Source organism: Nicotiana sylvestris, chromosome 12, assembly GCF_000393655.2.
Source record: "Nicotiana sylvestris chromosome 12, ASM39365v2, whole genome shotgun sequence".
Taxonomy (NCBI): Eukaryota; Viridiplantae; Streptophyta; class Magnoliopsida; order Solanales; family Solanaceae; genus Nicotiana; species Nicotiana sylvestris.
In genome coordinates this window covers 131,690,342-131,718,081 of record NC_091068.1, presented here as the reverse complement: position 1 = coordinate 131,718,081, position 27,740 = coordinate 131,690,342, and the positions used below count along the sequence as shown (strand labels likewise).

The following is a 27,740-nucleotide window of genomic DNA, read 5'->3' as shown; positions in this document are numbered from 1 at the left end:
TTCTTGTTGTTAATAAAATTTCTTTATTTATCTGAAAAAGGCTCCTCCTATATAACCCAGCCACGAAGAACAATTCCAAGAGAAAATATTTTTAGGTCGAAATAATTTGTGAAATACTAGAGAGGAAAAAATAAAAAATAAAAAATGGAGGGAGAGAGAGACGGTTCGCGAACCTTCGACCTAAAGTTATTTATTTTTCATGAAGGCCCTCTGCTTTGTCAAAATATCTATTTGAACCCCTATGGTTTTACAAATCACCATCATTTCTAACCTTATAATAAAACCCTAAACCCCGAACTTGGTCTGAACAAAATATCCTTCAAACAAAATGGCATTTCTTCGTCGCATTTTCAATGGTTCATCATCAACTATTCTTCAATCACAATTTTCTTCAATCCGCTTGAATTCAACGCTCACAAGTCCTAAGCTATTTGTCAGTGGTATGTGTATTATTTTTTTGTTCTGATTGTGATGTATATTCATGGCTAGAAATTTTGGTATTGAAGAGATTTACTACGATGTTTAATGTGATTTTTAGTTTTTCTTTTTTAGTTTTTTTTTTGTTAATTTTCATTGGTTTCATGACAGTACTATTTTTGTGCTTATTGGGTTAATGTGTTCTCATGATAGTTATTGAATGTGATATTAATTATTTCTGTAATTTGCACTTTACAATCTTTAAAAGTTAAAACCTTTAAGTTCATATGAAGAATATAAGGAAATAAAGGTTGAGGTTTTTGGTTGTTTACCTTGAGCTAATTCTGATATATGTAATACGCACTTCTTTTGGTGTCTGCTATTATGGATAGCATTTTCAGTATTATTCGTTCCTTCCTCCTATCAAAGTTGGATGTGTTAAAGTTTTGATGATTACTAATTTCTAGTTAGGTTGAAGGTATTAGCTCATTACTATTAAGTTACCTCTTGCTCTATATCACAATTTTTTTGTAAAAATAAATTAGTACCAAAGAAATGTGAGCGTTACTGTGTTAAAACAAAAAATCAAAAAACGGTTAGAAGAATAAAGAAATGTATAAAATAGTAAAGAAACAGAAATATTCTGAGTCCACAATTTTCTTGTGCGTCCTTAAGGAATTTTAACCCCCTCACACGTTGCCAAGATAATGGATTAAATCCTCCCAGGATAAAACCTTCCTACAACAGTGGCAATACAAACTGCGGGATACCAACGAACTCAAAGAACGGAGCAAAATCACACTTACGAATTTGAGAGAGAGAGACTGCAAATTAGGATGCAGTATATTCAGAAAGAAAGAAGTTCTAGAGTGTTTTTTCGTGTCTTGAAGATGCAGCCTTGCCTCAGAATTTATAGGCAAATATCAGAAGAGGTGTCTGGAAAGGTGCCTTTTCAGAAAATACGTGGCTTGCCGCGGTTCTACCGCGATCGCGGCGATTCTACCGCGGTCGCGGCAGAACCGCGGCCAGCGAGGCCCTCTGAACTTTCAGCAGGGTTCTGGCGTAGTTTCAGCAGTGATTTGGCATTTAATTAATTATTAAATAATTAAATAAATTTTGTCCAAAAAATAATCTTATCGATCGATCATTTGCCAAATCCGAATCCGAATCCGAATCCGAATCCGAATCCGAACCCGAAGCCGAAGCCGAGCGAGCGACGACGACGGCGCGAGGGTTCATTCTCTTCAACTCCTTTTAAGAGCTTTAAGAAGTGAATCTATATATAAGCACACTAATGTGATTGTCCCTCACCAATGAGGGACAAAGTGCAAGACCAAAGTTCACTTCTTCAAATTTTCATTTTCCCTCCATTTTATTTCCCTCCATTTCCAATTCACACTTCTTCTATTTTAAAGCCCAATGGCTTAAAGTCCAACAATCCCCCACATGAATGGGAATGGCTGTATCAAGAAAGATCGTAGATGAAAGCTATGTGATTTTGCAAGTAAGGATTAATTGCATCTGGATAAGTTGGTTTCCCTTTGAACTTTCCGTAGTGAACATATGTCGGATATACTCGGTCAATCGGTAGATTTGATATCTTTGAACCGTCGAACTTTAGTGTATACCTAGACAACCATATGTCACACAACCAACCCTTAACCGTCTTTTGGTTCTCATTGTTGTGTTCGTTTTAGCCATGAACACCGCCTGGTCTCATAAGTGCGTAGAGAATTGGCCTTACAGAATTCTCCTTGAAGCGGCTTACACTTCACACTTACGTAGGTGATTCCTAAACGTGTAATCCTTTAGATTGACACTATTTGATAGATACCTCATCAAACTTTGGTAATCATTAAAGAACGTGTAAAGTTCTATCCTTGTTACTGAACATTGTCTTCATCACGAGAATGGACCAAAGATTTTGTTTTGACAATGTTGAACCGGTCAATCACAACTTTGTTTGAGCTCCTTGAACCTAGATCTCGGAACATCCAAAATTTTAGGTAGAGTTACCGCCATGTTGACTTGTCCTCGGCCATAGTCCCATTCCCTTAGATGATTTCTCAACTCCCTCTCTAGTTAAGCCTTTTGTAAGTGGATCCGCAACATTATCCTTTGATCTTACATAATCAATAGTGATAATTCCACTAGAAAGTAGTTGTCTAACGGTATTATGTCTTCGTCGTATATGACGAGACTTTCCGTTATACATAACGCTCCCTGCCCGTCCTATTGCAGCCTCACTATCGCAATGTATGCAAATAGGAGCCAAAGGTTTTGGCCAGAACGGAATGTCTTCTAAAAAATTCCGAAGCCATTCAGCTTCTTCACCGGCTTTATCCAATGCTATAAACTCTGATTCCATTGTAGAGCGAGCGATACATGTCTGTTTGGAAGACTTCCAAGATACTGCTCCTCCACCAACAGTAAACACATATCCACTTGTGGACTTTGTTTCTGATGAGCCGGTTATCCAATTAGCATCACTATATCCTTCAATAACCGCAGGATATTTATTGTAGTGCAAAGCGTAGTCTTGGGTATACTCCAAATATCCCAGAACTCGTTTCATAGCCACCCAGTGATGCTTGTTGGGATTACTTGTGAATCGACTAAGTTTACTTATTGCACAAGCTATATCGGGTCGTGTACAGTTCATGATGTACATTAGACTTCCCAACACACGAGCATACTCCAATTGAGACGTACTTTCGCCTTTATTCTTCATAAGATGATGGTTTAAGTCAATTGGAGTCCTTGCACTTCTAAATTCCAAGTGTTTGAATTTTTCAAGTACCATTTTCACGTAATGTGATTGAGACAAAGCTAGACCTTGAGGAGTCCTCTGGATTTTAATTCCTAGAATTACATCGGCAACTCCTAAGTCTTTCATATCAAACTTACTAGCAAGCATACGCTTAGTAGCTTGAATGTCGGCAATGTCTTTGCTCATTATTAGCATATCATCAACATATAAGCAAACAATGACTACATGATTTTGAACGTTCTTAATGTAAACACATTTATCACATTCATTAATCTTAAAACCATTTGACAACATTGTTTGGTCAAATTTCGCATGCCATTGTTTGGGTGCTTGTTTTAGTCCATAAAGAGACTTAACAAGTCTACACACCTTCTTTTCTTTTCCCGGAACCACAAACCCTTCAGGTTGGTTCATGTAAATTTCTTCCTCAAGATCACCATTTAAGAAGGCTGTTTTTACATCCATTTGATGGATTTGAAGACCATACAAGGCGACTAATGCTATTAGCATCCGAGTAGATGTAATTCTTGTTACCGGCGAGTATGTGTCAAAATAGTCAAGATCTTCTCGTTGTCTAAATCCTTTAACAACAAGTCTTGCCTTGTATTTGTCAATAGTACCATCGTCTTTCATTTTCTTCTTGAAAATCCATTTAGAACCCAATGTTTTGTTACCCGGAGGAAGATCAACCAATTCCCAAGTATGGTTGCTCAATATGGATTTTATTTCACTATTGACAGCTTCTTTCCAATATTGTGCCTCTGAGGAAGACATTGCTTCCTTGAAGGTACGAGACTCATTTTCTAACAAGAAAGTCAGAAAATCTGGACCGAATGAAGTAGATGTCCTTTGACGTTTACTTCTTCTCGGATTTTCCTCATTAGGCATACCATCTGTTGTTTCCTCCCGAGGTCGTTTTGACTTTTGGCAGGTCACTTCACTTTCCTTTTTATACGGATAAATAGTTTCAAAGAATTCAGCATTATCTGATTCTATTATCGTATTAATGTGAATCTCAGGATTTTCTGATTTATGAACCAGAAAACGATATGCCTTGCTATTGGTTACATATCCAATAAACACACAATCAACCGTTTTTGGACCTATCTTAACTCTTTTAGGTTTAGGAACTTGTACCTTAGCTAAACACCCCCACACTTTGAAGTATTTCAAGCTAGGCTTCCTTCCTTTCCACTTTTCATAAGGAATGGACTGTGTTTTACTATGAGGTACACGGTTGATTATCCGGTTAGCTGTAAGTATAGCTTCCCCCCACAAGTTCTGTGGTAAGCCAGAACTTATTAGCAATGCATTCATCATCTCCTTCAACGTTCGATTCTTCCTCTCCGCAATTCCATTAGATTGTGGAGAGTAAGGGGCAGTTGTTTGGTGAATAATGCCATTTTCCAAACAAATTTCTTCAAAAGGAGATTCATATTCGCCACCCCTATCACTTCTTATCATTTTGATCTTTTTGTTTAGTTGCGTTTCAACTTCACTCTTGTATTGCTTGAAAGCATCAATTGCCTCATCTTTACTATTAAGTAAATAAACATAGCAGTATCTCGTGCTATCGTCAATAAAAGTAATAAAATACTTTTTCCCACCGCGAGATGGTGTTGACTTCATGTCGCAAATATCTGTGTGAATTAAGTCTAAAGGACTTGAATTCCTTTCAACGGACTTATAAGGATGCTTAGCATACTTTGATTCCACACATATTTGACATTTGGAATTAATGCAATCAAATTTTGGCAATACTTCTAGATTTATCATCTTCCGCAATGTTTTGAAGTTTACGTGACCTAAACGCGAATGCCATAAAGTGTTTGACTCAAGTAAGTAAGAAGAAACATTCACTTTATTGATAGGAACTGCTATTACATTTAGCTTAAAAAGGCCCTCATTTAGGTAACCTTTTCCTACATATACATCGTTCTTACTAAGTACAACACTATTAGAAACAAAAATACATTTGAATCCATTCTTGACAAGAAGTGAGGTAGACACAAGATTCTTGCGAATTTCTGGAACATGGAGGACTTGGTTTAGAGTCACTATTTTTCCCGACGTCATCTTCAACGCAATCTTGCCAACTCCTTCAATTTTGACTGTAGATGAATTTCCCATGAAGATTGTCTCGTCGGGACCTGCGGGGGCATAAGAAGAAAATAACTCCTTGTTAGCACACACATGGCGGGTGGCTCCAGAATCTATCCACCATTCTTTCAGATTTCCTACCAAGTTGCATTCAGACAACATGGCACACAAGTCTTCCATTTCATCTTCAACCATGTTGGCTTGATTCTTTTTCTTCTTATCAGTCTTTGGCGCACGACAATCCACTGCCTTATGCCCAGTTTTTCCACAATTGTGGCAATTACCCTTGAACTTCTTCTTGCTTGGGTAATTCTTTGGTCCAGAAGCCTTCTTCCTTTTCTTATTTTGTGGTGCCTCCTCAACAATGTTTGCCCCCACAATTGTTGAGTTTCCACGTGACTTCTTTTCAGCATTTTTGTTGTCTTCTTCTATCCTCAGACGAACAATCAAGTCTTTTAGTGTCATTTCCTTCCGCTTGTGTTTAAGATAGTTCTTAAAATCCTTCCATAACGGAGGTAATTTCTCAATGAAAGCAGCGACTTGAAAGGCCTCATTTATGACCATACCTTCAATAACAAACTCATAATTAGTAATAAGATAAATCTTATTAATAAAATTATTGACTCGGATCATACCTTCAGCCAGGAGGTCATGCACAATGACTTGTAATTCTTGGACTTGAGTTATGACTGACCTAGTGTCAATCATCTTGAAATCCAAAAACCTTGCAGCCACGAACTTCTTAAGTCCGACATCCTCAGTCTTGTACTTCTTCTCAAGTGCATTCGATAACGCTTTTGAAGTTTCCATGACACTATAGACATTGTACAAGCCATCTTCCAAACAACTCAATATGTAGTTTTTGCACAAGAAATCAGAATGTTTCCATGCTTCAGTTACAACAAGTCGTTCATCATCCGGAGTATTCTCAGCCATGACTGGAGGATCCTCCTTGATGAAATGTTGCAAACTCAACGTAGTAAGATAGAAGAACATCTTCATTTGCCAGCGTTTGAAGTCAATACCGGAAAACTTTTCGGGTTTTTCTGCCGGCGCCATAGCATGAGTAGGAGTAGAACGGCTTGACGAGGCAGCAGCACTCGTAACAGTAGCACCCGTTCCCGCAACACTTCCATTAGTTTGGTTTTCATTCGTCATATTTCTGTAAAGTTGAGAACAATACAGAACTTGTTTAATCAGTGAAGTTTTGATATCTTCAAACTGAATACCAAACCAAACATAGAACACGTAACAATGGTGAAGTTTTTATATACTTCAAATCCGTACGTTTATTATTCCGGCAAAGTTTTTATGAACTTTAAACCGGACAGAAACTATTATAGGAGTAGAAAGCAACAAGGCTTTAGTCTCCAACAAAGTATATAGAAAACAGTTTAATAATCAACACATAAACGTTAGTAATATTATAAAATTCCTTAAGCTTGTGAGAGTTACTGTGTTAAAACAAAAAATCAGAAAACTGTTAGAAGAATAAAGAAATGTATAAAATAGTAAAGAAACAGAAATATTCCGAGTCCACAATTTTCTTGTGCGTCCTTAAGGAATTTTAACCCCCTCACAACGGAATAAACCTTCCTGCAACAGTGGCAATACAAACTGCACGATACCAACGAACTCAAAGAACGGAACAAAATCACACTTACGAATTTGAGAGAGAGAGACTGCGAATTAGGATGCAGTATATTCAGAAAGAAAGAAGTTCTAGAGTGTTTTTTCGTGTCTTGAAGATGCAGCCTTGCCTCAGAATTTATAGGCAAATATCAGAAGAGGTGTCTGGAAAGGTGCCTTTTCAGAAAATACGCGGCCAACGAGGCCCTCTGAACTTTCAGCAGGGTTCTGGCGTAGTTTCATCAGTGATTTGGCATTTAATTAATTATTAAATAATTAAATAAATTTTGTCCAAAAAATAATCTTATCGATCATTTGCTGAATCCGAATCCGAATCCGAAGCCGAAGCCGAGCCGAGCGAGCGACGACGACGGCGCGAGGGTTCATTCTCTTCAACTCCTTTTAAGAGCTTTAAGAAGTGAATCTATATATAAGCACACAAATGTGATTGTCCATCACCATTGAAGGACAAAGTGCAAGACAAAAGTTCACTTCTTCAAATTTTCATTTTCCCTCCATTTCCAATTCACACTTCTTCTACTTTAAAGCCCAATGGCTTAAAGTCCAACAAGAAAGTGCTAAAATAAACACTTCGTTTCAGGGATATATCAATGAATTAATCAACTATGCCTTGATTTCAAACTAGTTTAGGTCAGTTATATGAATCATGTGCATCCATTCCGCTCTATTCGAGCCCATTTCGTTCCAATATTAAGTAATTTGGTCTTTAAGGTAAAAGTAGAGGTTCTCTAAAACTAAAAATTTCCCAAATCTCATTTTTATACCTACATAGGTAATACGACTTTCTAACCAGACAAAAAGGACTCTTGATAAATAACTACACTTTATTATCAACTAGTTGGTAATTGCCTACATGGATATTTACTACTATTGAGTTATGGTTTTAGCTAAGTCTGCATTGATTCTGAGAGATTGTAGGTTTTTTGAATTAAGTTCGATCTATGTTTAACCCTTTAAGGTTTCTCTCATCCGTATATAGCACTTTCATCTTATTATTGCATCTAGGCGCCAGTGCTTTTGGAGGTTTGTGTGGGACTTGGCCAAAACATTTTAGGCAACCTCTCATTTATCATCTATGTGTGCTACTTGCACCCTTTGTTGGATGTAAGCAATTCTAATCTTGTCTAATCCTATATGGCTGCACATCCATCTTGACAAAAAAATTGCCGAAGGTTGCAGCGTTCTATCCTACTTAAGCTATATTTTCATTGCAGACGTTTAGAAACATAACAATGATTTTCCTATATATTCAAGAAAAACATGGCAGTGAGTTGCAATTGCATCTTTATCTGATAAGGAATATTGTTTTGATTCAACAATATGTGAAGCATTTATTTTCATAGTTGTTTTCCTTGAGGTTGTATGCCAATAAACAATGTGAATGCATCTAGATTATCTTCTCGACAAGGATTTTGTTCCATCTTCTCTCTCTTGAAAGTTGAGATTTTAAGCTATTAGGACCGAATTTTGATTTGATTATATTTTGTTTGAATTTTTATGACCGGATATCACATATTGCACTTTTTTGTATGTACTTGGGAGTTCATATGTGAATGCAGTATCTTTTGTTGGTGGTTGGTTCATCATGCTGTAAAAGATCAGAGGAGACTTAAGTACTGGTCTTTATTAACGTGGTTAAAATTTTAGGAAAGGGGAGTTCTTATTTAAAAAAAGTTTAGGCAAGGGAAGTTGAAAGGATATGAATTTTATGTGAATTTAAAAAATAAAATAACCCAGCAAGATACATTTTAGGTTTTGTTTTCACGTGCAATTTCTAAAGATTATTGTGTTTTGGAGGGTGACTTTCTTTAAATTATAGTAATTGTTCTGTTTCAAAAAAAAAAAAAATAGTAATTGTTATGGAAGTGCACCATTTATTATGGGTTGTGCATGGTCTTTGGAGATTGATGGTATGAATCCTTTTGACTTTTTTATGAGAAAACGTCCAAATTTGGCTTGCGTAAGTTGATAGTTGAAGCCGTTTTGACCAGATCTCTTGGCTTTCTACTTGGCCTAACATGTTCATACATGGGAGGCTTATTTGTTTGTCTTATCTGAACCACAGAAGTTATTTCTACCTTGTAAACTGCATATGTCAATTGGCGAACTTGCTGCAGAAGACCAAATCCAAGGTACTAGTGAGGTGTACCTTGGAGTTTCCCGTTCATCTCATTCTGATACTATTATAGCTGGCTTAAATTGTTTAGCTTCATCCGGGAAAAAAAAGAGGGGGGGTGGGGTGGGGGGCTCCAGTTACCATCTGAAACGTTTTTGAGGGTGTTTCTTTCTGACCTAGCATTGCTTGCCTCTGTGCTTTTGCTTTCTATGATCTAGTAAAGGTGTTTCCTACCTCCTTAATCTGCAAAATGTTGAAAGAGAATTTGTTTTGATGCTTCGGCACTCACTAACAAGGATACTACAGCCCAATGGTTGAATGAGTTTTCAGCTGGTGTTGCTCAGATGTGTTGCTGTGGACTATGGCATCTGCCTTTAATTACACATGATTTTTGCAACCCTTCCATGTTAAACAATTGATAATATAAAAGAGAAGGGGAAGCCGAAGAAGATTACATATTAAGAAAAAGAAATTGGAAAATCTTTTCAGTAAAGCACAATATGTTGAAGTGGGGAAAGACTCCCTGATGCAAGTGGTAAAAGAAAGTGGAAAAAATAAATGGTCCATTTTTGTTTAAGCTCTTTTTCATTGTTTTTTCCCTTTGATGTGTCATGGTGCAGGGCTTTCAAGATACACTAGTGATGAAAACCTTAAAAAAGCATTTGAACAATTTGGAAAACTTGTTGAAGGTAATAATTAGATATTTTCCCTCCCATCCTCCTCTTTTGTTTTGCTAGATTCTAATTTAACTGTGATAAACTTTCACCAATTTTATTTGCTATGTATTGATTTACAGCGAAAGTTATTACTGATAGAGCAACTGGGAGATCAAAGGGATTTGGATTTGTTTCATATGAAACAATAGAAGACGCTGAGAAGGCTCGTGAAGGAATGAATGCCAAGTTCTTGGACGGCTGGGTAATTTTTGTTGACCCTGCGAGGCCAAGTATGCCTAGACCACCACCATCACCACCTCCACAAGATCCTTTGAACTTTGGGATTACGACAAATAAGACTGTTGGTTGGACTGGCCGATGACCAGGGACTCATTATTTTAGTGAAATATTTATTTGATTGCAATATAGCACGGAGTGGCCAATGACCAGAGACTCGTGCATTTCCCTGAAATATTTGATTGCACTATATCATTTTTGTTGAAGGATATTGTAACTTTACTAAAATATAGTTCATTTTTAAGGTTGTCTTGTGCTGAATCGTTTGAGGTGGAACTCTTCCCTGCGAAGTGTTTAAGGATTTCCTCGGACCACATTTTGGAGGCTTTTGTTGACTGAACATATAAACTGGCTAATTGTTATCTCAATGACGTGTATTTGGATCCTAGATTATAATTTCCGTGGTGGTTATAGTATTTTGATGCCCTATCTTCATTTACTCAAATTTTGTGCAGTTATAACATGTGGATTTGAGAATGGGATTGTTCTGTGACTTGTGCAATCTCATGCTACCCTGCAATAGGGGACGGAATTTTTAAATCCTGTTATTTGGTTAATTCACTAATTGTATGTCCACCCTCCCCCCCCCCCCTTTGGGAGCAAATGTTATGTTCATTATCGGTCCCAAGGAAAGAGAAATTAGCCTCTCATGCTCTCTAGTGTCTAGTCTTCTCTATTTTAGAAGGGAATTCGTTTTATTCACTTGATCTCTATCATTATCTTATGTCAACCAATGTCACAAGCAGGAGGGTGTTAAGTTATATTATGTTCCTCATTGCTTGTGTAAAGCCATCCAAAGGGTTGACAAGGGTCTTTTTTATGCGTAACAATGATATCTTGACTAGCTTACGTGCACCTCAACTAATTTATCGAGTATATGTTACTTCCTACAACACAAGTACTAGGTAACTATGTATATCTCTAAGTTGCTTTTCCCAAATATAATGGATTCCTAATTACTTACAAGAAAAAATACAATAGGTTCCTAATTCCGATAATGTACAACAACAAATCCAGTATAATCCCACAAGTGAGGTTCAAGGAGGGTAGTGAGTATGCAGTCTTACCCCTACCTTGTGCAAGTAGATGCTGTTTCCGATACTCTTGACTCAAGTATAATTCCGACAATGTGAGATTAATAATCATTAGCTTACAGAAACAGAATGTAAATTTGGGATTGATAGCTATGTAGGTCTTAAGTACTTTTCCACAAATAGGATAGGCAAGTTTCCGCTACAAAACTAAAATGGTCGTATGTCAAAGCGAAAGCCAGCTAAATTTTCAACAAAGGAACCACAAAGAAGCGAGTCGTACTAGGAAGATTATTTTCAGTCAAAGGTACGTCTTAAAACAAACTCAAACTAGTTCAGCGACAACCAGACCATTACTCAAGCACAAACACAAGTTCAGTGATAAACCAAACGTTAAGAAAGTGAATGTATTTTTATCTGCAATCAACCCCAAAAACTCGGGCAATGATGTTCGGAAATTAACAAAAGAGTTGATCGAAGAAAAGTAGTCTCAACTCCAAGCTGCTCACCAGGGAGCTCCCAACCTTTCAATTCACGCCTGTGTTCTGCTAACTTTCCAAGCTACTTGGTCTTGCCATTCAAATACCAAGTAGCTCGGAAAAGGAAAAGGGAGAGAAATTCCATGCGGCAAAGGGAAAACGCGCAGAGCACCTCAATGTGCCTCTCATTGTGAAAAAGAGCGTATTCACAAGTCTGTCAGCTAGACCCTGCCAATCATGACAAGGAAATTCAGATTAAAACAAATAGAAGAAAGATGAGGGAAGGATCATCAAAACACTTATTTTAGCAGCAAAACAAATTACTATCAAATACTTGCGATGATTAAAAAGAAAATCAAGCAAAAATCACTTTCAAGCATCGAGATACAATCGCTTGGCCAAAGAAGAAAAGACCGTATAGGAATGAATACTGCACTTGGAGGTGAAAGGCAGGCTGCAGGTAACATAGTCATCTATATGCTTGATCAGGCTATTATGGAGATATAAATGCTATAGAATGTGGGGAAGAAGAAACCAGAATATAATCACCGACCAGATAAAAGATATCATATCTAGCAATGCCAAATTAGGATGGCTTGCTGATTTAAACACAGGGCCCAGAAGGCTCTGAAGCAATCTTATTTATAGAGTTCCAACATTGTGAATCACATATTCTATTGAATGTATCAGTTGTAAAAGTATATTTTAGCATGACGAGAACTAGATATAATTTTTGATGACCGAGACATCCATATGGGGCCACCCCTTAGGACCAGCTGCAACCTTCGAAACTCGGGGATAATGAGCCCGCCCCTCTACCCTTCTCCTCCTAAAATCATGCTTAGTTCGCATGGTGTAGGGCTTGAACTTGTGATCTAAGTCGCAAGTCCCTCAACCTTTGCCACTTGAATTAAGCCTGGGAGCCTGGGCCATGAAGAGAACTAGATATGATTTAACTAAATCCAAAAATTAAAGAACTCGTCTTAGATTTCAAGGATTAGATGAAAATAAAGAATATTAAAAATATAGCTAACACTTCTAAGCTCTTTGAGATGACATTAGAACATTTTGTCACTATGAATTGCAGCCAAAGTATTAATGGAAGAGAGTCCCATGTAGGTAAAAAAGAAATAAAACTATGCTTAAGTGCTGTTAAACAGCAAACATATCCTTTAGTCAGGCTATTCCAAATCTGCTAAGCCCATGTCTTATGAGAACTCCTAGCATATGTCCTACATAATCAAGATACTAGAAGTACAACAAAAGAAGCGGAAGTACAAGTGAAAAAGAAAAGCGCCAGCCCGGTGCACAAAGCATTCTGCAGTGAGATGTAGGCAACCTACCCTAATACAAGCATTAGTGGCTGCCTCTACGGCTCTACTTTTGTAAATTTTCAACCTCCAGAGAAGAAAACTAATTCAAAGGCAGCTTGTATCGACTATAGACTTTATAAGCAAATAATATACCACCATCGTCATCAACAACATAGAAAATTCTCAATCCCTAACTAGTTGGGATCACCTACAAAAATTCTCAATCCCCAACTAGTTGGGATCACCTATATGAATCCTCTACGTCCATTCTACTCTATTAGGCCTCAATTCATTCCGATACTCAATAAGCAAACAAAACCATCCAAGCAGGCAGCAATAAAAGAGCATAAGTCTAACTATCTTTATATGCTAAACTACTTCAAATAAAAAATTCTTAAATAACACCTAAAAAACAAACTGTAAATTGAGCCTCTTGCATACGAAATAATCGATATGACAAAAGGAGAAAGTACAAACCTCGGGGAACCAGCATTCATATTCCTCCGAAGAATCCGACCCTCGCTATTTGATTCACCCGATTCAATCAACTCCTTCAATCCCAAATTCCCTACTTTCTCCTCTTTCTCAACTTCCTCTTCCTCTTGCTTCTTCTTCGTAACCTTAACAGTAGTAACTCTTTCAAAATAATTCCCATAAATATACTCAGGCGTATACCCATTTTCCTCATCAAACAACATAATATGACCATGCCATTCCCATACCCGATAATCCGAACCCGGGTCCTCATGAAACCCGACACAAATATGATGCTCCCCAATCGTTACAGCCTGACCCGAATTGGGTTTTAAAGTTTCAATTTTCCCACTAAGAATTGTACGGATAATTTGTTTTTCAAGACGGGATTCTTCCTTTGAGAGCTCGGATTTTGAAGAGGAACTAAAATCTTGATCTTCTTCTTCGTCGTCATCGGAAGGGAGATTGTTGAAGAGAAGGTCTTCTAGGGATTGAGGTGAAAGGAAAGGCGGTGGGATTGAAGTTGAAGGAGGAGGACGAATTTGGAGTCGACCCATTAATGATTGGAGAAGGAGATTGTCGAAATTGGGATTCATGTTTGTGGTTTTAGAAGAGGTTTTTGGGGTTTTGGTGGGGGGAGACTATTTTTTGATTAGAATTTTCCTTTTTGTATTGTATGTGTAAAAGTGAACCAGCTAGTGGGCTGACAAATATCTTTGGGACTTTGTTTTGAGGTAGCAGTGTTTGGGTCAAATGGGGGGTTTATACATCTGATTTAGGGGCTCGTTTGATACGAGGGATAATAAATAATTAATTTTCGGATTAAATTTAAAAAAAGTTTATCACATGTTTGGTTAGGAGAAAATTGCGGTATAATTAATTTCGGGATTGTAGTGTTTTTTTATCCCATTAAAAGGTAGAATAACTAATCCGAGGTTAATTTTTTTTCAATTTGTACACGGGATAAGCATAATAATCTCGGAATAAAGTTTAGAATAAACTTCATCCTATATTTTGTTTGGGGTATTAGCTAATCTCGTAATAATTTTTATAATTAAACGGTGGAATTAGTTATCCCATATAAAATGTGGGATAACTAATCCTATGGGATATAGCACCCTATTGGATATTATGGGATATACTACTATTGTATCAAACGACCCCCAAAGGATGTCAAAGGTTTTTTGTTTAACACTTTCACTTAAACCATAAATTCATATTACTAGATTCTACAGCAACAACAAAAAAAAGAAGCCTTTTGAGGAATAATTTTACAAGATGCATAAAGAGAGAAGCACGTTTAGTATTGAATGTTGTGGTCTAACTGTCAAGGAAATGGATGAAAATTATGCGAGATTAGTGTTTAAATCTGATGTGAAATCATATGTCTAAAATCTGATGAATAAAGTCAATATCTATAATGGTGAAAGATGATAAATATAATCAAGGTACACCTAGACTGAGCTGATCACACCATGCGATTTATCAAAAGAAGAAATACTCACCATGCAACAAAGCTAGAATGTGGCTCCAATCAATGCTCTTAAGTTACCCTTTCTATTTTTCGGATCACGAGTAACAAGTGGGTAAAAACTTACCCGCACGGTCGCACCGGGTGTTTACACCAAACCAATAAATACATGACATGACATGTATCTTTTATATGGACTTCAATCATTTAACCATGGTAAATTATATACATTCTGATCTAATTAAATTATTAACCATAATGAGTTAGTAATATAGGAGATTATCTCAATTTATTACATTATGATATGATGTGCCCACCAAATTCAAATAAATTTGTCTCACCCTATCTTCGAATACCCATCTAATTTATCGAATTTCTTTATCTTGCAAGGTGTAATCAAACGGTTACTTTGTTTACTGTTCTAATGATTCATAACTTTATCAACTGAATCCAATTTAGGAGAACTGAGAACATTCTTGATCACTGTGAAACTAGTGAGGGTAGATCTATCGCAGTGGTTTTGAGTTCACGTGAATTCAGTAACTTTTGTTCAAATCTTATATTTATATTAAGAAATTTAATAAATATATTTTTATTTTGAAATTCAATCCGTTGGTATATATTAACGTGAGATCACTATAAGTTTGCGTAAATTTTAAATCCTGTATCTGCTCTCTATGAAAAATTGGTAGAGCTCCGTGCCCCCTCCATTCCAAGGATGCTTTTAATAAATAAAATAAAAAAAGAATTGTTCGGGTAAACACACATACTGTTACGCAACGCCTTCCTGATGTTCTTTGGAAGGGCAATGTAAGGCTAAGCAACCGATGTCAGTGCGGTTGCTGTCCGCCAATGAGGTCCCCTCCGCACGCTAGACTAGATTGTCAGTGCCGTGCGGGAAAACCAATGTCATGAGCAATTGCGAAAGCTGAGAGAGAATTGGGTTTTGAATGATGATGATGATTTTATTGATGAATGAAAATGCTGATTACAAAGATGCGGTGTCGAGGGGGAGAGACACCAGAAAATGCTTGCTTGAAATGTTTGATTGTTTGGTCCCCCTTAATAATGCTTAAAAAAAATAAACCAACATTACATGACTAGTCCTAATAAAGCTGTAGAAGCACACTGAAATGAAAATGATGTAAACTAGCCTATGATTACAATAAAAAGGACTTAGATTATTACAAGGTAAAACTAAGTCCGATGGCAGCAACTTTGTCTTGCGGGTCAGGGTCTGCGCGCGACACTTGATGTGCTGGCCTGAGGCTGGGCACTGGTGCTTGGCATCAGGGTTTGTGCGTGAGGCGCTGCTGGAATGGGCCTGCAGCTGGGCGCTGGCGAGGCATCAGGATCTGCGCGCGCGGCATTGTCAGGGCGCGCGGCGCTGTTGTCATTGGCCAGCCCTTGGGCGCTGGCGAGAGGCATCGGTGGGGCGACAGAGGCACATGCGCGCTTGTCACTTGGCGCAGCCAAGACCACGGGGCCGACCATGGCGCTAGGCATTGTGAGGCTTGCTAGGCCGCCATGGGGCGCGACCAAGGGGTCATGGGGCATGTCTGGAAAGCAGCCCATGACATTCTCCCCCACCTGAGTTGGCGCCGTCCTCGGAGCCTTATGATGATGATGATGATGATGATGTTTCTGATGGTTGTTGGATGGGAGGTCTGCGCCCCTCTGTTCTGTGAGCTTGCTGTTGTGGCGACGCAATGATTTCATGCGGCTGACATGGAAGACTGGATGGATCTTCCACCAGGATGGAGTTTTTACCTGGTATGTGGACTTCCCAATGCGTTTTTCAATGGGCAGGGGCCCGATGTATTTTTGTTGCAGGCGAGGGTCATGGGTCCTTTTTGCAAACAAGTACCGCTTTGGGATGCATAACATTACTTTGTCCCCTGGTTGATGTTGGGCAAAGCAAAGCTTTTGTTCGGTGACCCTTTTTGCCCGCTCTTCGGCTTTGACGAGATAGCTCTGCACTATCCCCATGTTGCGCTCTCATTCGCTCGAGAAGTTGGCAGCTCGAGGAGAATTCGGCATGGTTGATGCATTCACCGTTTGTGGGAGAAGCGGTTGCTGTCCGATAACAATTTCAAAAGGGCTTTTGTTTGTATTATGGCTTTTTTGAGAATTGAAACACAGTTCAGAAGCATCCAGGAGCTTCACCCAATGCTTCTGTGATCCGGTTGCAAAGTTCCGGAGATATTCCTCCAGCATGTCATCGAACCGGTCTGTCTGGCCATCCGATGGTGGATGGATGTCTGAGTTGTGACTCAATGTTGACCCAAAGCACCTGAAGAGATGGGTCCAAAAGTTGCTAGTGAAGCGTGAGTCGCGCCTACTAACAATGTCTTTGGGCAAGCCCCAATGTTTGACAATGTGCGAGAAGAAGAGTCGAGCTGTATCTTCTGCTGATGCATTTTGCGGGGCTACTATGAAAGTTGCATAGTTTGAGAACTGATCTATGACAACCATGATGGATGCAAGATTGCCGACTTGGGGCAATCCCGTGATGAATCTGAGGGAAACACTTTCCCATGGTCTCTGTGGGACATGTAATGGCTGCAAGGGTCCCGTTTGTGATGAGTGATCCGACTTATCCTTGTGGCATGACTGACAAGTCTTCACATGATGAGGAGCGTCACCAGTCTTTTGAGGCCGATGGCATGATGGCTGATTGTTGCTGCGAAGGGTAGCCGGAACCAGGGGTTCATGTCTGTCGACTACCTTCTCCAACTGCATGGCCGAGATGTTTTCAGCGGCCATCTTTATGGGAAAGAATGGTATGGTGCAGGGCTTGGCCCCGTTTTCTCCCATCATCAGGAGCATGTTGGCATATGGTATCGGTATGGTGTTGGTTTGCCTCATGAACTCCAAACCCACTATGATGTCGAAGTCATCTATGATTACGATGTGCAGGTCGATGCTTCCTTTGTATAGGCCAAGTTTCACTGGGACATTTGTAGCTGTTCCACCCAATGTCTGAGGTGGTGAGTTGATAGCCTTGACGCGGCCTTTGCTCTTTTGTACAACAAGACCTAGGCGCTCTACTTGCGTTGATGACAAGTAGTTGTGGGTGGCACCCGTGTCTATCAATGCGTGAAGGGGCTTGCCGTTCACTTTCAATTCGACGAACATTAGGGTCCTCACTTGTTTAGGAGGCCTCTCGTCCATCTTTTCCTTCCCTTTCTTGGTGATTGGGACTGATGTTTTCTTAGGAGGACATGCACTAGTCCCCGCTAAGGCATGTGGGATAGAGCCAACAATTGCATTGAAGGCGCCTACCTGGTCGTCTTCGGATGTGTCTGATGCATCTGTATCATCCTCGACAGTCTGATGAGCATTGACCTTGATGTTTGGGCATTCATTGTTCCAATGTGCCCCGCAGCAATGACGACATTCTGAGGGAGGCTTTCTCCCCTGATTGTTGTTGATGGATGCAACACTGTTGCTGTTGGAGGGAGGAGTCTTAGTTTTAGATGCACTCCGATCTCCCCCACTTTTGCTTGGGCCACCATTGCTGGGATGGTGCCCGTTGAATCCCCCTCGGACAGACGGCTGGGGTCTGTCGTTCTGAGTTCCCAAATGATAATCGCCAAGGCGTTCTGCAGCTTGAATGGCCTTGGGCAGGGTGTCTACCCGTTGTCTTTGTAGTTCCATATGGGCATGAGGTTTCAAACCTTCTATGAATGCGAAGAGTTTGTCTTTGTCCCCCATGTCGCGTATGTTTAGCATGAGTGCGGAGAATTCGCGCACGTACTCCCGCACTGATCTGGTGTGGCGGAGTTCCCGTAGCTTTCTCCTTGCATTGTATTCCACATTTTCGGGGAAGAACTGCAGGCGTATGGCTACCTTCAATTCATCCCATGTCTGGAGAGTATCTTCACCGGCCTTGATGGCTTCGTATTTGACCCGCCACCAAAGTTTGGCATCGCCCTGAAGATACATGGCAGCAGTCGCTACCTTTTTGGATTCCTCCAAATGGCCCACGGCATCGAAGTATTGTTCGATGTCGAAGATGAAGTTTTCCACTTCTTTAGCATCCCGGGATCCGTCGTATGGCTTTGGCTCCGGTATCTTAAGCTTTTGTGGAATGGGGGTGAGGTTTGCTGCACCCCTGATGTGATGGTCGCCTTCTCGAAGTAGGCTCTGTAAGGCAGCATTGACAACGTTGAGCTTGTCTGTCAAGTCGTTTATGGTTTGCTGCATGGCAGTTAGTCTGTCTGCCTCTTGTTGCTGATGGGCTAAATCGTCGGCACGCTCCTATTAGAGGTCCTCAAATTTGCCATGAATATTGGCAGTTTCGATGGCTGCTGTTTGTCGGTCCTCGTCAGAGTCACGACTGATGTTTGCAATGTCATTTTCCGCCTGCCGCATTCGGCGGTCCAGGTCATCCAACCTTTGCACTAGGTTGTTGTTTTAATCAGGCACCGTATCCACGATGGGTCGTAATCGGTCAACCGTCTCTTCTAGGGATGCTAGACGCTCCCCATGATTCACCATGGTCAGAAATGGTGATGATGGCAAATGTTTTCCCTCGTCCGATGTCGAGCCTAGGCTCTGATACCAACTGTTACGCAACGCCTTCCTGATGATCTTTGGAAGGGCAACGTAAGGCTAAGCAACCGATGTCAGTGCGGTTGCTGTCCGCCAATGAGGTCCTCGCCGCACGCTAGACTAGATTGTCAGTGCCGTGCGGGAAAACCAATGTCGTGGGCAATTGCGGAAGCTTGAGAGAGAGAATTGAGTTTTGAATGATGATGATGATTTTATTGCTGAATGAAAATGATGATTACAATGATGCGGTGTCGAGGGGGAGAGACACCAGAAAATGCTTGCTTGAAAATGTTTGATTGTTTGGTCCCCCTTAATAATGCTTAAAAAAAATAAACCAACATTACAAGACTAGTCCTAATAAAGCTGTAGAAGCACACTGAAATGAAAATGATGAAAACTAGTCTATGATTACAATGAAAAGGACTTAGATTATTACAAGGAAAAACTAAGTCCGATGGCAGCATCTTTGTCTTGCGGGTCTGCGCGCGCGTTGCTGTGGGCGCGCGCGACACTTGATGTGCTGGCCTGAGGCTGGGCACTGGTGCTTGGCATCAGGGTCTGTGCGCGAGGCGCTGCTGGAATGGGCCTGCAGCTGGGCGCTGGCGAGGCATCAGGATCTGCGCGCGCGGCATTGTCAGGGCGCGCGGCGCTGTTGTCATTGGCCAGCCCTTGGGCGCTGGCGAGAGGCATCGGTGGGGCGACAGAGGCACATGCGCGCTTGTCACTTGGCGCAGCCAAGACCACGGGGCCGACCATGGCGCTAGGCATTGTGAGGCTTGCTAGGCCGCCATGGGGCGCGACCAAGGGGTCATGGGGCATGTCTGGAAAGCAGCCCATGACAATACGAATGTATATATAGACACCCAAAATGCACGCAAATGTTGATTTAACGTTGCGGCATCAAGTTGATTTGAATCTAATACTTTCGATGTTGAATATAGATTTATGTGTAAAAACTATTAAAATCATAATAAACAATAAATTCACATAATTTATTGGGTCCTAGTATAATATGCTTTTGGGTCCTAGACTACCCAGACCTACACATAATAGTAGCTACGCACAGACTCTCATCACCTCGTGCGTACATAGCCCCCACAAATAGGAGCACATAACCAATTATATTACCTATGGGGACAATTCCCTCTTACAAGGTTAGAAAAGAGACTCACCTCGCTCCAAAGATCCATAACCGGCATTCCACGCTCTTCCGAAAACTCGAATCGATGCACAATGCTCCAAAACTAGCCAATAATTATGCAAATCCATTAATATACATTCAATTACTCATTACAATCCAATTTATAACAATTCCTAACCCCGATCGAAAAGTTAACAAAATTGCCCTCGGGCCCACGTGCCCGGATTCGTAAATTTTTTCGAAGATAAATTTTACCCATAACCTCACGAACTCAAATATATAATTTACTCTCAATTTTATACCCAAAATCATGATCAAATTCCAAAAATATCGATTTTCTAGGTTTTCCCTCAAACTCTAAGTTTCTACAAATTTCATGTTCAAATCCGTACATAATCATATTTAACTCAAGATGGGTGGGGATAGCTTACCTTATCGTTGATGATAAAAACCCCCTCTTGAAACCCTCCAAGAATCGCCCAAACCAAGAGAGAAATGAGAGAAAATGGCCAAATCCCGATTTTTAACACTCACTGCCTCCAGTCCTTTCGCACCTGCGGTCTATTGACCACTTCTGCGGTCTCGCAAGTGCGGACCAATTATCGCTTCTGCGGTCTTCCCCCAAGCCTTCAACTTCCGCATCTACGCTCCTCCTTCCGCAGGTAAGGTCCCGCATCTGCGGCAAAATGACCGCATCTGCGGTCCTAGCCTAGCCGTCCATTTCCGCTTCTGCGGCTCCGCACCTGCGGCCCTAGTTTCGCAGGTGTGGTTACACCAACAACTTCAACATTCTCCAAAATTTTATTTTTGATCCGTTAACCACCCGGAATCCACCTGAGGCCCCCTGGGACCCCAACCAATCATACCAACCAGTCCCAAAACACATTACGGACTTGCTCGAGGCGTCAAATCATATCAAACAATGCTAAAACCACGAATCGACCTCCAATCCAAGCCTTATGAACTTTAGAATTTCGAACTTCTACTTTCGATGTTTAAACCTATCAAATCACGTCCGATTGACCTCAAATTTTGCACGCAAGTCATATTTGCCATTATGGACCTACTCCAACTTCTAGAATCAGAATCCAACTCTGATATTAAAAGGTCAACTCTCGGTCAAACTTCTCAAAAACCTTAAAATTTCTATCTTTAGCCAAATGACTCCAAAATGACCTACAGACCTCCGAATTCACTTTCGATCACGCTCCCAACTCCAGAATCACCATACAGAGCTACTCCCAGACTCAGAATCCCAAACGGATATCGATAACACTGAAATGCACTTCAATCCAAAATTATGAAATTTCTTCCAAAATGCTAACTTCCACAATAGGCACCAAAACGTTCCCGGGTCTTTCAAAACCCGATCCAGACATACAACCAAGTCCAAAATCATCATACGAACCTGCTGGAACCTTCAAATCTCAATTCCGAGGTCGTTTACTCAAAAATCCAATCTTACCTAATTCTTTCAACTTAAAGCTTCCGAAATGAGAATTCTCTTTCCAAATCAACTCCGAACTTCCCGGAATTCAATTCCGACCGTGCCTACAAGTCATAATACCTGAAGTAAAGCTGCTCATGGCCTCAAACTGCTGAACGACGCACTAAAGCTCAAAATAACCTGTCGGGCCGTTACATTCTCTCATACTTAAACATACGTTCGTCCTCAAACGTGCTGAGAACTGCAACGAAGTTGTCCGGATTCACTGTTTAACACCTCGTGCACCTACCCGTGCTACCACAACTCAGTTGAGCACCTTAGCTCGATCAATCTGAAGATATCCTTTTTCACTTAAGCAAATAAGCCTTAGAGCCCAATTCCAATATCCGAAATTCACTGCCAGGCCTATTCTAACATACGCTCACCGTATCAATAGCCACACGCAGCACCAAAACATGATTGCATACCTTAGCTGAATTCACACCTTGCATCACTTTACTCACAGGACCACAATAATATTCTCTGACCCATTTAGTCGAAATTCCATGAATCTGATGCTCCCATGGCACCTCATGACATACATAGGTCTTGCTCTAACTCTTACAATACCGCCACGACGGAAGAGATGTGTAGAAATTCATAACCAACTGCCGAATCGACAAATCATTGGGTCTATACTTCTGACAAGAACCATCACCTCATTCTAAACCAAATAATGGTCTTATCCCTGTAATATACTTCATATAATAAGATTGCACTGATCCTAAATCCAATGATCTCGCCTCACCCAATACGAACTGCTCAGGCAATAAGCTACCCAGACATGACCAAAAGTCTCATATGATGCCACAATACGCCAAATAGGCTACCAATTCGAACGCGATACAAAAGGAAAACGAACTCTGAAAAGGAAATCCAATTGCCCCACTCGTGAGTCATACATGCAACGCGGTCAACATAATTAAACAAACACCCGCTCGTGAATCGTACATGCGACGCGGACACACAACTAATATGAGTTTTCCTCAGAAAGATAGGAAACAAAACACATAAAAATAGATATAGGAATCTGTACTCAACATCACACTGTTGCGGCGTGAAACCCAATCCAAATAACATACCCATGGCAGCGTGCCACCCGATCCACTCATAGAATTCACATAAGGAGATATACATCGAGCTAAATTGCTCATTACAACAAAATACTGAATATCGGTCACAAGCACGCTAAGTGCATAATACCATCCCTGGGGAGACATATAGTGCCATAGGCTACAAAAATCAAGCACAACTGAGGTGCGATATACGGTCTGAACCTCGAGAGACATCCTGCTCAAATAACATTATCTCTACACGGAATCTCAACACATAAGAAATTCACCAAGCCATATCACAACTCACACGGCACAACATATCATTACATGAAATAGCTGACGACAAAATAACACCCCGACTACTCTTCCATAAGGAGAGCATTGCTGAAATGAACACATCTGGCCTGATATAGAGCCCATATTCACATTTAAATCCATCCACATACCTCAAGCTGATTCTAATCACACCGAACTAGGCCATTAACCTTTCATGGGTCCATAATAACCCCCTTTTCTCATAACACACGAGATCAACCATCATAACCGGAGTAATCCTCCACAGTCCGCAACCCAATAAACTGTTTGCCCTCCAGGCATCAATACTCAATTTAACGACATAACTACAATCTTCATACATGATTTAACTCTTCAATCAATCAAGTGGATACATGACACACTAATACAGCCTTCCCGTGGGGCACGCTCCCACAACCTTCCGTATCAGATAACAGGATGCAAAGCCTCTTGCACAAAACACCAATCTCAGGTGATGTTGAAGACAATGCCAGCTTACTCTAAACATTCAAATCCCTTTCCTGCTCATCCGAGCTCGTGACATCCTTGTCAACACCGAATCGCAACCTTGATCCTCACTTTCAAATTCCATACCACTCACTACACCCAATATGCTAATATGCAATAGCACAAGATCTTCATCACAACTCTTGAACCACTAATAGATTAACACTTCATCATATAAACTTTTCACTTAACTCACTTCAGGAGAACCATAGCAAACACAGGTGAATTCTCATAACCGTAGAATATGCAAATCTCTAAGTAGTGGTCTAAGCCACCATAGCCCTTTCGGGATCTGCCTACACATAACAGGCCATAATAGTAGAATACTTCTGAATAACATCAGTTACGGCGGCCGACAAGCCTCACACGTACCGTCACAAATCACTTGCATAACTTGATCACGCTGAAGGAACTGATCACTACCACCAATATGCCAATTCAACTATGGTTAGCCAATCCATCTTCGTCCAATTTATCCTTGATTGCCTTTGAAATAATAATAACACCATTCAACACATAGCTTACTCCATCCGTACTTATCCCGAGTGACCTTGAATCATGAGACCATGATGTCTCAAATCCCACGAACTATTTCATACCTCCCTTGTGCGCACATTCACATCCTCAACTGGTAGGCCCATTCTGATAATCTCTCTACGAATCCGAAGTCTTTTCTCATTTTCCTCCCAAATGCTGCACTGCAAGTCAAAACATCATAGAACATTCTGGGCCTCTTCTCATAAGTTGCTACAAAGCTTGATCCTTAACCGTACCTATAGCCTCAAAATCATTAGGCACCACACTTTACCCCTTTGAATCCACCAGGACCGTTGTTAAGAGCCACCCGCTCTGACTTGGCCCCGGATATAATCTACTCCATGAATCTTCTAGTATATGAATACCCTCTCGATGAAGCACCCGTCAGAATCACTTTCCTTGAAACCCGCATCTATACGTGGCACAAATCCTAAATCCTTCCCCAAGTCTGAACATGATCCAATAAGGCCACCCATAGCACACCTTTAACAATCCCTTTGCTCAAATTACCACTTATGTTCTTTTTTCTGTAGCTGAAATAACCCATCAATATGCTAATAACCAGAAACCTCACAAGTAGTTAACCATGCAACCCAATCATAGGCGGTGGGACTCTCCCACTTATCTTGAAGCCACTATCACACAACTCTAGCATTAACTAGGATTCTTTATCTCTTATTGACATAAGTTTGCACAATCAACCGCCAAAATTCTCGGAATCTTTCTATAAAACCCCTTTTTATACTCTGAATCATCAACCACATCCGCACGACCGATCTCTTTGCTGTATAACCCATAGAATTCTTTGCAGAAGCTTCGGCAACCATGCGACCGCCGGTCTGCTCACTGGAGATAACCACCTGGGGAATTTACGTGTTGACATCTTCCAATGCTACTATACAGGGTACAATCACTACGACATCAATAACCCATCCCGAGTTCGAGCTCACTCTCTAGATGCAAAGTCCATTCACCCCTCGTGGACATCAATTAAATGTGCGACAACATCCTTCCAATTCAAAGTTATGTTGTATCCTTTGTCATTTCATGCAGCTCCTTTCCGTTATATCAAATCTCCTGCCGCATAATAGCCCATACTTCAAATTAAGTCCGTAGACCCAACCACTGAATCTACATACTGCTCTGCCACTCTCCCACTTTGGGCAGACTCACTTCTTTAAGAAACTACTCTACCTCCACTTCTTACACCGGGCCTTCTGGAAGTTTAACCACTGCATGACACTCCCCCACACGCCCTTCCTCATCCTTTGCTGCTCAGCTAATGCCTTAGATCGAAATTTATCTCGGTAGCGTTTGAACCAATAGACTGTTACTCACTTTTAAACCTTTTCGAAGATCATCTTTCTCGAGCCGTCAGTATTAGGAATACACATTCAATCCTGAACCACCGTACCCTGTGATCTCTGATAGCCGTTTCTCCAATATTATTTCACAATATCTTGACCCAAAGACGAATTACAGAAGACCATAACATCGGCGAAATTAACACATACAAGCAAGGACGACGACACTACATCACAGATGAAAATTTCACCACGCTTGAAAATACCAAGTCTCGTTACTCCATCACCCCAAATCTGGACACTCATAGGCTAATAGTTTTTCCTTCTCCAGAAATGAAATATCAGATCTCTGAATTGTGCACTGAATAGACTTCCTTTCAAATCATTCACCGCCCCAACACATAGGCAAGTATCCTACCATCAAGTCAATACTGTGCGATAACCAATCGTGAGCATCATAGGACCTGTATATAGCCTCCAAGCTCATGGAAGCACAACTACCGAGCCGAAATGATAGAATAACCCTTCCGTCAGGCGACGATAATAGCCCGACCAACTATACCGGGAGAAACATCCCGCACCACATATGTAGTACCATTAAAATTCTTCAGTTCTCGATTTATAACAAGCGGTTCGCTTCGCGTAAGATTGAGTAGGAAGGAATCAAGGGCATAAACCTCAAGGAATCAAATCGCACGATGAGGAATCAAGAAGGGAAGTACTCCTAACAGGCCTGTAGCCTCCCGAAGATAAGTACAGATGTCTCTGTACCGATCCGCGAGACTCTACTAGACTTGCTCATGACTCATGAGACCTAAGGGAACCTAGTGCTCTGATACCATGTTGTCATGACCCAAAATCCACTAAGGGTCGTGATGGCGTCGGACACCGCTGTCAGGCAAGCTAACCATAAATACTTAATTAATTTCTCGTTTTAATAATTTTGAAAACTATGATTTTCCTTCAATTTTACCAATAAAAGATAATCGCTTCAAATCAAGTATAAATGTTAAGAAGTTAATACAAGATACCTCGTAATCATCCCAGAACCCGGTGTCACAAGTGCATGAGCATTTACTAGGAATGAAATAAAATACAGTAACTGTCCGGAATACAAGTGGACAAAAATGAAAATACAGTACAATACTCTGAAGGAGACTCTGCTGGCTACGGACGTCTCGATAAATGCAACTCACCTAAGTCTCCATATCAACCATGCCGCCATGCCACTCATAAACCTGTGCAACAAAAATGCACAAAAAGTGTAGTATGAGTACGAAAACAACGTGTACCCAATCAGTATCCCGTCTAATCTCGAAGAAGTAGAGACGAGAGGTCGGCTTCGACACTTACTAGTGGTCCAATAATGTTATCTCAATAATATAGTAAATCGGTGATTTTTATAAGCATGATTGTAATTCAATGGAATGAAGCAAGTAAGAAATTCTTTCTTTTATAGAAAATTTCCAAATTTCCTTTTCATCATTTAGACAAATATTCTCAAACCGGGAAGAGGTAATAACAACTTCAATAAGTTTCAAGTCAAGCAATACAAGCATGCGCAAATCATGCCGAGGTCGTACTGCCCCATCCAACATAAATGTAAAATGTGCACTGCCGAAGGTCGAACGACGCGAACTATGGATGCATTTATTACCCCGGTCGCGAATCCTACATGCGACGCGTTCAAATTTAAATAAACAATCACCCTGCTTGCAAATCATACATGTGACGCAGGTACATACAGAAATACATGCTCAAACAACCAATTAAGAATTTATCGGGGAACATCTATCCAAATAAAAGCCAATTCTCTTTTAATGATTTAAGAAAATGAAGTTTAATCCTTTTTGAAATTCATTTACCGATTTGATAGGATTTAAGCAATTCAACTGCCAACAAGATTACATATATTCCAAGTATAGCATGCTTTTGGGTCCTAGACTACCCGGACTTATACATAATAGTAGCTACGCACGGACTCTCATCACCTCGTGCATACATACCCCCCACAAATAGGAGCACATAACCAATTATATTACTTATGGGGACAATTCCTTCTTACAAGGTTAGAAAGGAGACTCA

The 27,740-nt window shown here is 40.5% G+C and overlaps 3 protein-coding genes across 4 annotated transcripts; 1 reads left to right on the top strand and 2 right to left on the bottom strand.

The window, feature by feature from the left end:
* The first annotated feature begins 264 nt into the window (after nucleotides 1–264).
* Nucleotides 265–10,394, top strand: LOC104217893 (organelle RRM domain-containing protein 2, mitochondrial). Its single transcript, XM_070163195.1, has 3 exons — nucleotides 265–440; nucleotides 9,674–9,742; nucleotides 9,850–10,394. The coding sequence occupies exons 1-3, from the start codon at nucleotides 329–331 to the stop codon at nucleotides 10,089–10,091; spliced, it is 423 nt and encodes a 140-aa protein (XP_070019296.1). The 5' UTR covers nucleotides 265–328; the 3' UTR covers nucleotides 10,092–10,394.
* Nucleotides 3,628–6,801, bottom strand: LOC138884223 (uncharacterized). The gene is made up of 4 exons (XM_070165294.1): nucleotides 5,923–6,801; nucleotides 5,338–5,853; nucleotides 3,722–3,990; nucleotides 3,628–3,636 (listed from the first exon to the last, which is right to left on the bottom strand). Exons 1-4 carry the CDS (start codon nucleotides 6,443–6,445, stop codon nucleotides 3,628–3,630), a joined length of 1,317 nt encoding a protein of 438 aa, XP_070021395.1. The 5' UTR covers nucleotides 6,446–6,801.
* Nucleotides 10,395–11,317: 923 nt separating the features above from the next.
* On the bottom strand, nucleotides 11,318–13,990 carry LOC104217892 (uncharacterized). Of its 2 annotated transcripts, none has more exons than XM_009768231.2 (2): nucleotides 13,307–13,990; nucleotides 11,318–11,744 (listed from the first exon to the last, which is right to left on the bottom strand). In XM_009768231.2, exons 1-2 carry the CDS (start codon nucleotides 13,897–13,899, stop codon nucleotides 11,738–11,740), a joined length of 600 nt encoding a protein of 199 aa, XP_009766533.1. In that variant the 5' UTR covers nucleotides 13,900–13,990; the 3' UTR covers nucleotides 11,318–11,737. The 2 variants fall into 2 exon arrangements, with proteins under 2 accessions (XP_009766533.1, XP_070019295.1); XM_070163194.1 differs by lacking the exon at nucleotides 11,318–11,744 and adding an exon at nucleotides 12,049–12,440 and having other exon boundaries at nucleotides 13,307–13,978.
* Between the last annotated feature and the right edge of the window lie 13,750 nt (nucleotides 13,991–27,740).